The sequence below is a fragment of the Cebidichthys violaceus genome, unplaced genomic scaffold (assembly GCF_023349555.1).
Source record: "Cebidichthys violaceus isolate CVI_PGR_0920_01 unplaced genomic scaffold, fCebVio1.0.p SCAF_75, whole genome shotgun sequence".
Classification (NCBI taxonomy): Eukaryota; Metazoa; Chordata; class Actinopteri; order Perciformes; family Stichaeidae; genus Cebidichthys; species Cebidichthys violaceus.
In genome coordinates, this window is record NW_027176959.1 from 190,689 (window position 1) to 205,289 (window position 14,601).

The 14,601-nt window shown below is 43.4% G+C and overlaps 1 protein-coding gene across 1 annotated transcript; it reads right to left on the reverse strand.

Moving 5' to 3' along the window:
- Positions 1 to 494: 494 nt before the first annotated feature.
- On the reverse strand, positions 495 to 10,261 carry cnn1b (calponin 1, basic, smooth muscle, b). Its single transcript, XM_068736994.1, has 7 exons — positions 9,976 to 10,261; positions 5,180 to 5,301; positions 4,937 to 5,003; positions 3,806 to 3,943; positions 3,376 to 3,492; positions 2,228 to 2,374; positions 495 to 1,574 (listed from the first exon to the last, which is right to left on the reverse strand). Exons 1-7 carry the CDS (start codon positions 10,033 to 10,035, stop codon positions 1,332 to 1,334), a joined length of 894 nt encoding a protein of 297 aa, XP_068593095.1. The 5' UTR covers positions 10,036 to 10,261; the 3' UTR covers positions 495 to 1,331.
- Between the last annotated feature and the right edge of the window lie 4,340 nt (positions 10,262 to 14,601).

The following is a 14,601-nucleotide window of genomic DNA, read 5'->3' on the forward strand; positions in this document are numbered from 1 at the left end:
AAAGAAGAAAGAAAATGTTGATTTAGAATTCGAATGTCAACTCTGGGAATGAAGCTTCCTTCCTTACTGTTCGGTACGGCCCGAGAGATGGTATGAAGGTAATGGTACCTGAAAAATACTCAGTGCAGAAACATGGTTCTTCTTATTATATGATTATAACCTCATTTGTAAAATTGTATCTTGTAAAGTTACTATAACTGACAAATGAGTGCAGTCGATTTAAAAAGTACAAAATAATCATCTGAGTCCATTTCAAATAGAAATACTCAAATTTGTACCGAGCAAAAGTACTTCGTTGAATTCCGCCACTGCTTACTAACGAGGCACAAGGTGAGCGGCACAGAAGCCAAAGAAACAACAGGACAAAGACTACTGGTGACTAAGTTTACCCTAACTTCAAACTAAAATATATATATATATATATATATATATATATATATATATATATATATATATATATATATATATATATATATATATATATATATATATATATATATATATATATATATATATATCACAACACCTACCCATTTGCTCCTGTACTTTATTGAAAAGCATCTACTTTTTTTTCCCCCTCAATACTTCCTTAAAAATGTGCACATTAGCCCCGTAAAAAAAGAAAAAAATGGCGCGGTGGTTTGTTAGTGCAGGCTCGTGAACATGACAGCGCGGGGTGCTCACAAAACAAAGCAATGTCCGCACAAAGCTACGAGTCCTCCCGCATCGCCGGCCCTCGGCTCAGTCTGTGGGAAACCGCCGGAGCTTTCCGTGTCGTCCCGAGGTGGACTCCCGGGTTCCGGATGGGTCAAAAAAAAAAAAAAAATGTTCAATAGCACCAACGCGGTCACTTGTTTTCTTTAAATTCGGCTTCGTCAGTGCTCAAACTGGATTGGACGGGTAGGGAGGTGAGGCATGTCGAAGAGTTAAAAAAAAAAATAAAAATCTCTAATTACAATGAAAGTATAAAAGACTAGCAAAAACCAAATCTATAAATAGCAAAGGTCATTAAATCAGAGTGTTGCTTTGGTATTTTTAGCGGTAACAAAATCCATCAGAGCAACGTGAAACAGAGGTTGGCCGCTGCATGAAATCTTTGACGTAAGGTCAGAGCAAACACTATTTTTTTTTGTCTCCCTTTTACTCATTGAAAGATGAACAATAAATTCCTAAGAGTAAAAGTACGTTTAGAAAGAAGACGTGGACGTCTGGTAGGTTTGATGGTCACAAAGACAGCTGTGGTTGGTTGTCTGAAGTTAAGCAAAGAGGAGGGAGGGGGGTTCGGGGTGGGTGGGTGGTGGTGGTGGTGGTGGGGGGGGGCTGTGGTCCTCTTAGTCAGAGTACTGGTAGCCGTCGAACTCCGCCTCGCTCCCGTTGTTGTAGAAGGCCTCGGTGGGGTTGGCGCAGTACTTGTTGTCGTAGACCTGGCGGGGCAGGCCGTAGGTGGTCATGCCCTGCTGCGAGGCCACTTTGTTGGTGCCCATCTGCAGGGAGATGGTGGTGGTGTCACAGTTCTCCAGCTCCAGCTTCTTGTCGAAGATGTGCCTCCTGGTCCCCGGGGCTGTCATGCCGGCCTGGGGGAGGGGGGGCAGAAACGTGTATATTACTGTTCATAATTCTGTTATACTGTTTTTCTTCGCTCCATTAATATTTGTATTATCTACATTTGACATAGTTTGGGCCTCAAAAGAAGGAGAATTAAATGATTAAAACGTCCACTGAGTCGATGTCCCTACAGTGTTACATGACGGGGGGGATTTTTAATTTGTGGTATTTAAACCACAACGGTGCGACCGGACTCTAAATATGTTTGGGAAGCCCTCTGCAGTCTACTCAGTGGTTAGATTGAAGAGGTTTGAACTGTGATTTGATCAGCTGATTTGATCTTTGCGCGTTTTCAATTATCAGCGTTTTTTGTTCTCAGTGTACGAAACAAACCCCTTCAAACGAAATCCTAAATTGCAAAGAGGACTTTCTACCTTAACTAACCTGAAACCTGTAACGAATCAAGCTTTTGTCGCAGGAGACTGCAAACGTTTGAACAGTAGTGTATACTGAGTTAAATGAAATTAATGAAATTAAATTAAATTAAATAGACTCAGCTCTGCTAATCATACTTTGCATGCACTCCCAATCGCGCACACAGCGTGCGTCCAGGTGTTTTTACGGGATGCGTTGACAACAACAAAGTATAGAATAACAGAAAATCAATCCAGCGTCTCCTCACCTGGCTGGCTCCCTTGTTGGTGCCCATCTGTAGGCTGATGGTAGATTGGTCCAAAGGGGTGTCCATGGCCATCTTGGAGTCATACAGGTGGCGCCGTGTGCCGTAGGAGGTCATGCCCTTTTGGCTGGCAAACTGGTTGGTGCCCATCTGGAGACGGAGCGAAACGCAGCGAGTTACAAACACACAACGTCCCCCGTCCCCCCCCCCCCCCTGTCCCCAACGCCTTAAACCCTGAACCCCTCAGGGACTTACTGACGTCACCTGGTAAACAGTTGAGTGTGAAGAGACTCCAAGGGCTTGAAATGGTGTTACATATGTTACATTGTTTGTGGGTATTTATTTAATATTCTTCACTCCCTGATTTGAACGTCTTCCAGGCTCTTGCCTCACGAGATGAGAGGTTATTGTCAAATAGTCCATTCACTCGTTTTTTGTCAGAAAAGCCTTATGATAAATCCTTAATGTTTCTGTGTAAATGTAATAGTCCAGGCTGTCCTCTTTGTTTACCTATTTTTTTTTTTTTTTAATTACGTCTCCATGCTTCCACTGGTAACCCCCATGTTTAACGTCACATTGCTATGAATTGTGGGTAATTCCCTCAGGCAAAGTCGGCAGAAATGCCGGCTTTACGGAAAGGGTTCACAAGTTAATCAAAATGTCTGCGAAAGAGCCCTCAAACACTCGACGATTTGGAAGAACTTCTTGGGACAGAACTAAACCCTCCCAAATGTCCGTGAGGGAGGGGGTTGGGGTCATGGTCGTAAGACACAGAGGTCGCTTTGGGCAGCATCTGTACGACAGAAAACTTATTTAAGATCGCACCTATGATGGCAAACATTCCCACGAGTGTGTTGTTATTCCACATGCAGGGCGGGTAAGAGAAGACTCAATTTTAAAGGTTTCTGTGAAGATTGATTCAGCATGAAGTCCAGCAGCGGGTTCAATACGAACACACTTGGCCAGCAGAGCATCTCTGGACACACACACACACACACACACACACACACACACACACACACACACACACACACACACACACACACACACACACACACACACACACACACACACACACACACACACACACAACCCCGTGAGAAAGCGTGGTCACAGAATCCAGTTCTATTTATCATTTCCGCTGCTCTGACCTGCAGGCCGATGATGTTGCGTCCCTCCTTGAGCTTCTCCGGGGCGAAGCGTCGCTGCTGCTTCTCAGCGTACTTCACTCCCAAGTCGTACTTGGAGTGGAAACCTTTGGACTTGGCCTAAGAGCGAGAGTGAGTGTGAGAGAGAGGTGGCAGAGACAGAAGGGAAAACGGTGGTAATCAGAGTGCATTCTTCGTACCCATATTGTTTTTATTATTATTCTGCCGTTGCCATATTGTAGTCCTATAGTCTAGGCAGCACAACTCACTCACACAGGTAGACTGGTGGCTGCAACATGTATGTGATTATCAAGATATACTTCAGTGCATCATTGTTAATACTCGTGGTTTTTGCAGGCTATTAATTAGAATTAATAGCCTGCGTGTGTGTGTGTGTGTGTGTGTGTGTGTGTGTGTGTGTGTGCGCGCTCACCATTCCAGCCAGAGCGATGAGCGTGCTCTGGACCTGAGTGTGGTTGACATTTTCAAACAGATCGTTGGCCTCAAAGATGTCATCTGGCCTCAGGCCGTACGCTGTGATCGCGCGGACAAAATTCCCTATGTTTTCCAGCTGGAGGAAAAAGAAGAAAAAAAACACACAGACAACGGCGCTAGTTGAGAAGAGCGTCCATTTTGACATCTGACGTAAAGTCCTGAGCAGAGATGCGCTGATGCCGGGACAGAATGTCTGTCAGATACGGACTCAAATAGCCGGATCTGGTATGGGACCCGCTTCAGTACCTCTTTATCTATGGATTTATTAGTTACATTTTGTTTTACAAAGTAAGCAATGTTTAAGTCAAGCCTGCAACTTATTACTTGAACATTGGTATAAAGACCCGGTATGGATATCTGTATCCGGACTGAATATTTTAACATTCAGGGAAATATTTCTATTTGCTTTCCTGTAGAGAGTTGGATAGAGAAGATCAATACCAACTTCGCATCTGTATGGTAAATATGAGCCTACCGATAGGAGCCGGTTAGCTTAGCTTAGCTTAGCTTAGCTCAGCACAAAGACTGGAGACACGGGGAAACAGCTAGCCTGAGATATAGCGTGTTTACATAACTAGCATAACTTTTTGGACAGAGCCAGGCAACCTGTTTCCCCCTCTACCATTTCCAGTCTTTATGCTAAGCTAAGCTAACTGGCTACCTAGCGATAACTTCATATGTTAACAGCCAGACACGATAGCGGTATCGAACTCTCCGTCTGAACACTTCCTGCCAGAAAGTGAATGAGCCTTTTTTCCCCCCAAAATATCCCAACTATTTCTGTAACGTTGTGATTACAGTTTTGTTTTGACTGCTAAATATTGAAAGTATCTCATTTGTGCGTTGCCCCTCATGATTATTGACTCTGTCTGACTATGTGCGCGTTCCTTTGTTCATTATCAAGTGTAAATATCACAGGGGGAATTTTTGTAGAGCGCTTCAATCAAGCCTTAAAAGCTTGTTTTCAGTTGAGATTTGCATCATTTGATGTGGCGGCTACTTTAACCAAGTTCCACATGCTCTGGAGAACCGACTTTGAGCTTTTTCCTTACATAGAGCTGTTTATTACCTGGTGCCAGTTTTGAGTGGAGCTGCTGATCTTTCTCACAGAACCCGGATGGAGCACATTGATGAGTCTACAAAGAAAGAGACACAAAGTTCGAGGAAGTTCAATTTTTAAGAAGCAATCTCTAATAATAATAATAATAATAATAATAATAATAATAATAATAATAGAGAAATGAGCATTATTAAAAAGGTTGATTTAATGTTTCCGTGCTATAGCATCCCGTCACCGTCTCCATTCACTCACTCGCACAACAGGACCCCGTCCTTCAGACTCTCCATGAAGCCGTCCCCCATCCTCTTGCCCGTCACATCCTGAATCCACAGCCTCAGCTCCTCTTCCTTCTGGTGGTCGTACTTCCCTGCAAGCTAAGGGGGGGGGGGGGGGGGGGGGGCACAGAGGTCAGAGGTTAAACGTGAGGTTGAACTTTTGGGTTTTATGTTCAGTTGTTTCAAAACGAAAGCTGACTTCAGCCCATCGGACTGTCCGTGACCGAGCCGTCTCTGTTGTGGCCGGCCTTTTAGCCGCTCAAGTGAACTTCTTGAGCAACGGAAAACTGATGAATTTAAAAGAACAATAAAAGAATGATGCACAAGTCTCCACTTTTAACTCTTGTGGAAGAACAAAAAGTGTTAATGTGGGCATCGAACCGTGTCAAATATTGTCCTGTGGAAGATCCTTTCCATATTATTGAAATGTGGCATTTCCAATTAAACGGTAACACTTTTTACAAAACTGTATATAATTTCAGCATAATTTCCAAAAAGTTTCCTGAAAAGAACTATGAAATTGGGGAAAATACAGTGAAATTCTATGGAGGGGTGGTGTAATAGCAGCAGAACATTCCTTCACAATATACAAATCTTTACACGCACACTGAAGGCTATACTTCAGTTTAATACAACACATATTTCATGCCAGGTTTGCAGGAACTAAAAATAACCCTGGTCTCATAAGAGACGGCACAATCCTAATCTGTGCCGTCTTTAAAAGTCTTACTGTATAATAAAGACATACTTTGAGATGAGGCGCACAAAAGGAATGGGGGGGGGGAATGAAAAAGCCCTGTGGACATTCCTGCATGGAGAAACGCACCGGCCGCTCTCTCTTCTCTCCATGTATTTCCTTATTGGCACAAACACGTTGCCCCCTAATACTTTGAATTCTGTTCTGGCATGGGGTTTTAAGGCTGCTTGAGCCTGCCCCCCCACCCCCCCACTGCAAACACACACACACACACACACACACACACACACACAACTTTGTCCCCTTCCCCTGAATGTTCTGCCGATAAGTCTTCACAGTCTGGGATCGGCAGCCAACACAAACAAGTATTTCTGAAGCAGCAGGGGCCGCGGAGCTTCCAGGCCATCACACCAAACTTGGGAGAAACAGTTCCCCCCCCCCCCCGAAAAACACTCCTGCCTCTCCCTCTGACCGACCTGTCTTCCCCGATCGGCCCGGCTCATATTTCTCCCTCTCTCCCACTGGGTTTTCCACAATCTGCCCTTTTACAGCGAGTCGAGTGCTCACACAAACCCATGTCTGACAGAGAGACAGGAAGGGATCCACAGGTCCTCAGCTGGATTTAGCCGCGTTGTTGTTGTTGTGGGATTCTGAGATAAAAGAGCCATATTCATTCATAGTGTAGAAATATCAAAAGTATCAAACGGAAATCCTCAATTAAAGTACGAGTACCTCAAAATTGTACTTCAGTAGCGTACTTGTGTATTTGTTCAAATGGCCTACCGTAAGTCTGCACTGAAGTCATGATCTCGTTTATTCGCTCTTTCAATCAATTATTTCCTCCTTCAAGTCAAAATGTTGCCGATTTTTGACTGTATTCTAATTATTCAAAAAGGTATTGTGCAGCTGATTGTGTGTAGACGACATTTTAAAATTTGAGAGGTTCGGCTTCTTCGTTAAATTAAAACAAACCGCTGTATTACATATCTATAATTCTTTAAGTGAGGTGTTGAAGAAAAGGGGTCGTTTTTATGAGCGAACCTCAACACTAAGACAAACATGTTTAACGACACTCCGACGTAAAACAACACTATGACACTTTTGCCCAAACAAAGTGTGACAGTAGCACAAGAAGCTACTCGTCTCGGACCGAGAGTTCGCTTCCTACAAAGATTCTTTGCACAGGTTTGGCTGTGTAACAGTAGAGAATACTCATAAAGTCAGTGATCTCCCTCGGTAATGTCATGCAATGTCAGTTACACAGGCATATCTAAAGACAGCAGAGAGTAGCTAGCATTAGCCACCATTTACAACTGCTGGTCACACCCACAGACTGTCTAAAAGAAGACGTAGACATCGTAACGTCACTCATTGGTTTGTGGACTGACGTTTTGAAGCCTTGGGTTCAGCGATTTGGTCGTCGCCATCTTGGCTTTTTTTTGCAACTAGTGAACAGAAGTGACCACATTTGGACTGAGGAGGAGTGATGGGTTTACGGCTCTGGTAGACCTGTCAATCACAAGGTAGCCCCGCTCTAAAGCATACGCTGCTTTATGGTCTAATTTACTCTAAATGGATCATAATTTACTAAATGAACATCATGCTGTATTGAAAAAGACTTGAAACTAGAGATTGAGACCATAAACTCATGTTTACAATGTTTACTGAGGGAATAAATCAAGAGAGAAGTAGAGTCATTTTAGACTAGACTTCTATACAACCAGAGGAGTCGCCCCCTGATGGTCACTAGAGAGAATACAAGTAACGGCATTTCATTGGCTTCACTTTTCAGAAGCAGCAGTGAGTAATGATGGATTATGAATTCATTTTTTAACTTTTATAAGTTACATAGGCTCACTTGGGTTCACACAACCTATGCTGAATCTCAGGGGGCCACTTGAACTACTGCATATTACCATGTGGGGTCCACCGCAGAGTAGAGGGTAAATACATCTACCTGTCTGGAACTGGTAAAACAGAAATCCCTTCATACTCAAACAAAGACACAGTCTGACGTCGCGTCTTCGCAATGTGGGTCCACTGTGCGAGCCGCTGGCACGGCTTTGTCATCCGTCTCCTGTGCACCTGCGTTCTGTCAGGGCAGTGTTTTGTCATTCCGCACTGCGATGTAAACTGTTTAGAGAAGAGACACTTTCTCGAGTGCAGAGCCCGGTCGGTCCTTAAAAGGTCATTAGATCACGCCGCTAAGTCTTTTCTGCTGCGTCGTCTCTAAAGTCACGCTTGCTGGAACTTACCAGCTCTGCATGAAGCATGAACGAAACATTTAATTCCCTCGCCTAGCCTTACAGAAAATACTTCTTCCTCTTGTCCTTGTGTGTATAATCGACTCGGGGGTGGGTGGGTGTGGGGGGGGGGGGGGGGGGGGGTGGGTGGGTGAGTGGGGGGGGGGGGGCAGCAAAACAGCCACACACCAGCGGCAAAAAAAGCAACCTCAAACCTCCAATTGGGACAGAGAGCCCGCTGAGTGCTGAACAGTGGTAATGAAAGGAATGTGGGCTTCACAGAGTGCAGTGCATCTCCGTGTGTGTGTGTGTGTGTGTGTGTGTGTGTGTGTGTGTGTGTGTGTGTGTGTGTGTGTGTGTGTGTGTGTGAGCCCTGATGAGAGACGGCACTATTCAGGGATGAGACGACATCCCTCCAGGACAATAACAATGATGATGATGGTGGTGATGATGATGATGATGGTGGTGACGATGATGATGAACGCTGACCTTTCTCATCCTGAGCAGGCTGTCGGCAGCTCTGACTCATCTCACTGTACAGAGTCACTGCTGTCACGACACAGAGAAATAACTGCATTATACTCACAATGGCTGTATTGACACTTCCTGTCAGGACGGTGACAGCGTGAATGCTGGGAAATACGACTGGCACGACACCATGCAGGGATGGGATGCAACTATAAAAGTACATTTACTCAAGTATTCAAGTCCAAATCTGAGGTATTTCTACTTCAACTGAGTCTTTGTATTGATGCTACGTCACTGCAATGTACTTCATGATAGTACTTTACGGATTGATGCTTAACATATGAACAGATTAGTCGACGCATTTTTCATAGCATATCAAGGTTAAAATAGCTCCAACTGGAGAACATCAAAACGCTGCTTACATCCAACATAATAATATACAACAATTTGAGCAATATTTCTCCACTTTTTTTTCTGGAAGTAACGTTTTGAGCGCAGGCCCTCTACTTGTAATGGAGTATTTTGACATTGTGGTACAAATAAGTTTTCTTGAGTCAAAGGAATATCTGAGTGAGTCTTCTACTATTGACCCCATGTCACTCACTCACACACACACACATTACTATTCATTCATTCATACAAGCCAACATTATGTCCCTTTAAAATCAGTAATAAACATTAGAGATACCTTCATCTCTTACTACCAAAAAGCTCATTAAAACATTCACATTTCACCCAGTTTGATGTCTTACAGCCAAGGAGATCAATGGCTGCGGAGACACAGAGCACATGCAGTACAAGTCTTCCATGATCACACAAATGATTTGGCCACAGAGACTCACTTTCAGCTCCAAAACAATCACTTCCCTCACTGTGTGATCTACTATCAAAGTGTTTGTGGCCAAGCACACTGGAACGAGAGGAGAAATGCATCACCGGCTCTTTTTAACAACTGATTTAAGGGTAACAGCTACAGCCGCTCGGCGTGCTTTCATGTCCTTTCTCACCTGTTACACTGAAGAGGCACGAGCCAACATGAGTACAACTAGCACACACCAAAGCCTTCATCCAGAAACCGCTCACACTACCTCCATATAAGGACTTCAGTGTGTCCTAGCAACAGCCACTTGCCCACTTGCCCACAAACCCCCACCTTCATCTTTAATGTCGTTAGAATTTAGGAACGAGACAAACAAGTTAAAATAAGGCCACAGAGACAGTGTTTACGATGAGCGTCATCATGCCTCGTTGACCCTTGACCTCAACGTTACTTGGGGGACTCGAGGCTCCAGCTGCAACGCGTCTATATTCGGTGCATAAATAATATCACACTTCATAGAAAATATGACATTGAAGTGACCCTACCTTACTCTTGACCTCGGCTGAGAGACCGAAGGCAGGTCCGCTCCTGAAGTGTGTCGTCATCCTGATAGTCTCGTGTATTTACAGCGGAGCCGAAGAGGCGCTTTAAAAATGGAGAAGCAGGTTTACAACTCTCTGTCCGAGGCGGTGGTGGGGGGGGGGGCGGGGGACGCACAGAAAAAGTCCCCGAACAACTCCGTGGGTATCTTTATTTATTTCAAAATTTTTAAAAGAGGAATAAGTGTTCGCCGCGAGTGCAATGGGACCTGCTCGTGAGGCTTTTAAGAGACAACTTTCCGACACTTTTCTGAATCTTTTTTAAACTCTTCCCATGTGTGCGCGCTGTGATTGGCCCGAGCCCGCCGTCCAATCCGGACGCAGCCTCCTCTTTTTTTCTGAGGGGAGGGGGGAATATGGGGGGGGGGGGGGGGGGGGGGATGTGATGTCACCGCTCGGGTATTAGATTTAATCAGTGTCACTTTTTCCATCTTCACTCGGGCCGGTCGGGAATGCTTTTCACCGGAGTTATGTCATTGACATGTTCAGCTGGATCTCGGTCTTGGCCTCGAAACGCGTTTCATAGTCAATAACAAACACGTTCCCCATTTGATGTCACTATACATTATATTCTGTGATTTATTAAATATTACAATAAACCTAAGAGTAAAATTAGAAATAATACAAGTATATAAAATATGTTTAAAAAATAATGAAACAGCATGTACAAATAGTATTGCTTGTGCGAACTTATAATAAGTGTAACAACACTAGTTACAACATTAATAATCATTACTGAAAGGCTACACTTTTACACAGCAGTGCTTTGAGCTTAATGTTAGCAACTCTGTTAGCATCTGCTAATATTTGCTGAGGGGAATTCCATTAGTTATGCAGGTTTTTTTTTTTTGGTCATTAACTAAAGTTTGACCTGACGATGGGACAAGATGAACAGTTAAGTTGAATTTATCCTCTGGGGACCTTGGATACCTGCGGTAAATTTCAATTACATTTTCACTAAATAACTTTGTCAAAATATTTTACTCAACACCAAAAACCTTATTGTGGCACTAGATGAGAGGAGATCACGAAAGTCATTGAGATTCATCATCTGGAAACCATGAACCATGTCTGTACAACACAATCCCGCCGGTTGATGTCGAGCCATTTTATTGAATAATCAACACTTTGAGCTGCTGGTTTTGCAAAAAAAAGAGGAAAACTCAGAGCGCCTTGGTAGCCGAGTGGTTTCAGCACATGCCTTTAAACCCGAACGTCTCGTGTTGGATTTCGGTCTTAGGACCTTTGTTACAGATTATCTCCGGCATTACATCCCTCTCCCCCCATTTCTTCACTGTCCCGGTGAAAACTGACCCCCAAAAAAGTGTTGTTTAAAAAAAGAAAGGGAGGGGGAACATGAGGGATCACCAGTCAATACTCTTCATCCTCTGGGGACCATGAATGTCTGTACCAAACGACAATCCATCCAACAGTTGTTGAGATATTTCAGTCAGGACCAAAGTGTTTGACTGTTATCATCTAAGACACAGCCTTTAGCCACTAGTATGGCTACAGAATATATATATATATAAACATATATTTGTGGTAAGTTATCCTAAAAGCTCAAATTTACATTGGGTCGTTTTTGAGCTGTGCGTGTCTGAAATTGACTATGATTGCATAGTATGGGGCGACCGTGACTCATGGGGTGGAGAGGGTCGTCCAGTGGTTTGGTCCTTGGCTACCACGTGTCCTGTGGCGAAGTGTCTCTGAGCAAGACACCGAACCCCTAACTGCTCCCCGGTGCTTCTCAGTAGCAGCCCACTGCTCTATGGGGATGGGTTAAATGCAGAGAACCTTTTTTTTAATAATAAAGTTTAAGATTGCTTTTAACATTTCATATCAAGTCTGAGAGATGGGTCCAGTTTTGTGAAGTTTCAAGGTTAGATTGTTGACAAACTTTCGATTTTCCACCCCATATGTTGTCATGGAAATCATAGATTCAAATTTCAACTCCTCCGAGAATCTCAGGGACTTCTTGTCCGTGTCGTAACTTCTTTCCGGACCCCTGGAAACAGCGGCGGCAGCAATCACACGATCTGACCACAAGGTCCATTTAAAAGCTGTTTTGGAGTTTTCGATCGTATCAAATGATCATTTTTTAATCCCCACCTTTAAGCCAACGTGGACAAAATGGTCCAAATGGAAATTTCAACATCTTCAGTTCCACAACAACTGGGCATCCGCCGTCTGCCGGGGAATATTGTGGGATACGGTCGAAAGCTCTACAACAGCTGCTAAATCCATGTTCCATACTACAGATTATCACTCAGTATCTTTCATGTGTAATTTCCACAATTCGTCAGCCGAGCACCGTGGTGCCCACACACGCTTTAAATGTACTGGGATTTGGTTTCACATGGATCATGTTGTCTCTTTATTGATAATTCATCATATAAAACTCACAATTAAGGCACCGCATTTGTTTTTACCATAAAGAGAAGCTTGCCAAATCCATGTGAATGGCTCTCCCTTAAAAATAGAAATATTCCATCAACTTTCTTTGCTCTCATATTTTATCATACCATAAATATAAAGCATACTGTATATACACGGCACATATTGATATTGATATATATATATATATATATATCTATATATATATATATATACGTATATATGAAAAGGTTGAAAAATGAAAGAATGAAATAAACAGAAATAAAACATTTACATGAAAAACAGGAAACTGGAGGAGGATGATGTCACAATGATGTCATGACGACGTTGTGATTAAAGAGAGGGGAGCACCAGCAGGGACGCCTGAGGTGTCTAACCACAGGAAGTTAGTTTTCAGAATTTTCACCATAAATCCCTTATTGTTTTCTCCACTCCTGTGGGACTGACGCGGCATATTTCACATTCGTTTGATTGTGCGTAGAAGCTACTGTGGAGCGCCTGACGTAACTCTGGGAGCAATGAGGTGGTTTTCCTGTTTTACTTCAGTGCGTTGCTTCCCTCTCCCCCAATAGGCAGGCGGATGACAAGGAAAGGAATGCAGCGGATTCAGGTGGGGGGGGGGGGGGGGCTCCAATGACAGCATGATTCAACCCCTGCTTTCACTATTTGTGTGGTCACTTCCAGACACATGGCAGGCATGCCGGAGAGGAACGCTCCAGAAAGGCCCGGGATGGATGAAGGAGGGACCCATATGTGGCTGCGCTGGTGCCGACAGACAACGAAAGATTACTGGACACAATGCAACAAGGCTTCGGCCCGTCAGCGGAGGACTCTTACACGCAGGCAGCTGAAAATAATGACGGTCTGCATGAGTGACTTTCACTGACCCCCAACGCTATGTGCACAATGCAGCGCGCTGTAGCTGTGATGTTTCACTGTATACTCGTGGATAGCAAAGTGACTCAAGAATTAAAAAAAAACAAAACAGACATCACGTCAATGTTCCTGCAGGAAATATGGAAAAGTTCAACTTCAGTTTCAGGAGTCCAGCACATGATTCATTTTGATCTTAGAGCATCAAATGCACTCCGGAGCATGTAGCGTGATCGATGAATCTGAGAACGGGACACGAACAAATACATAATGTCTTATCCCTCGTGTTAAGGAACCAATAGGTTGAATACTGAGAGAAGTAAAACTGAAAACAGCATGATGAGCTCCAGAGTGTAGCTACCTGCGAGAACACCGAGAGGCATGCGCTCCTTAATGTTTCTGGGACTTTGGGGGGCTTTAATGTCTGGAGAGGAAGTGGATGTGGATGTTTTGTAATTACACATGATGGGATTTGAAGGACCAAAAATCTTTAAATTTGAGTAGTATATATATATAATTCTCCATCAGATATATATGCTGGCACTGTGAGATAGAATTTACAGGACGTAAACAATGGACAGTTACATTTACAAACGAATAAGGCAAGAAAAACGTGAACAAGAAAAGGCTACATTTTCCGAATGAAGTTGAAGCGTGCTCACTTATCTGTGAACTTGGGGTTCAATGACTCGCTCAAAGACGCTGTGAGCTCAACTAACAGTTGAAGTGAGAGAGAGAGGTGAAAGCAGTGGAAAGGAAAGTTGAATTGCAAACAATACAAGCAATTGATATTGTAGTTGAAGTGCTGAAGAGAGCTGAAGTGTGTGAACTGTTTATAGTTGAAGTGTCAGTTGGTATGTAAGCTGATGGCAGATGACTCTGCATCGAAAGAAGTTGACTGTCACCGAAAGAGTAAGAGATGAATACACTCCTAAGATGAGTTGAAATGTTGAAAGCAAGTGAAATTTCAGTTGAAGTGAACCAGAGATAGTTGAAGTGCGTGCACTGTTAATAGTTGAAGTGTCAGTTATGCAAGTGGTGAAAGCAGTTGAAGTGTAAAAGATAAAAGCACTTGAACAGGGGCGGCTGGTGGAAAATGTTCTAGGTAGGGTTGTGCCACATCCAATCAATTTCAGAAAACATCCCAGGATGATTTAATGCAAAAACAATAAGGTATCAAACACGCATTACTACTTTGCAGTTAAATATTTAACATTTATTCCAACACGAAAAAAAGCAGTAAATAACACTTTGATAAACACGTCAGGACATCTTATTTTTGCCACCCTCACAGGCAATTCA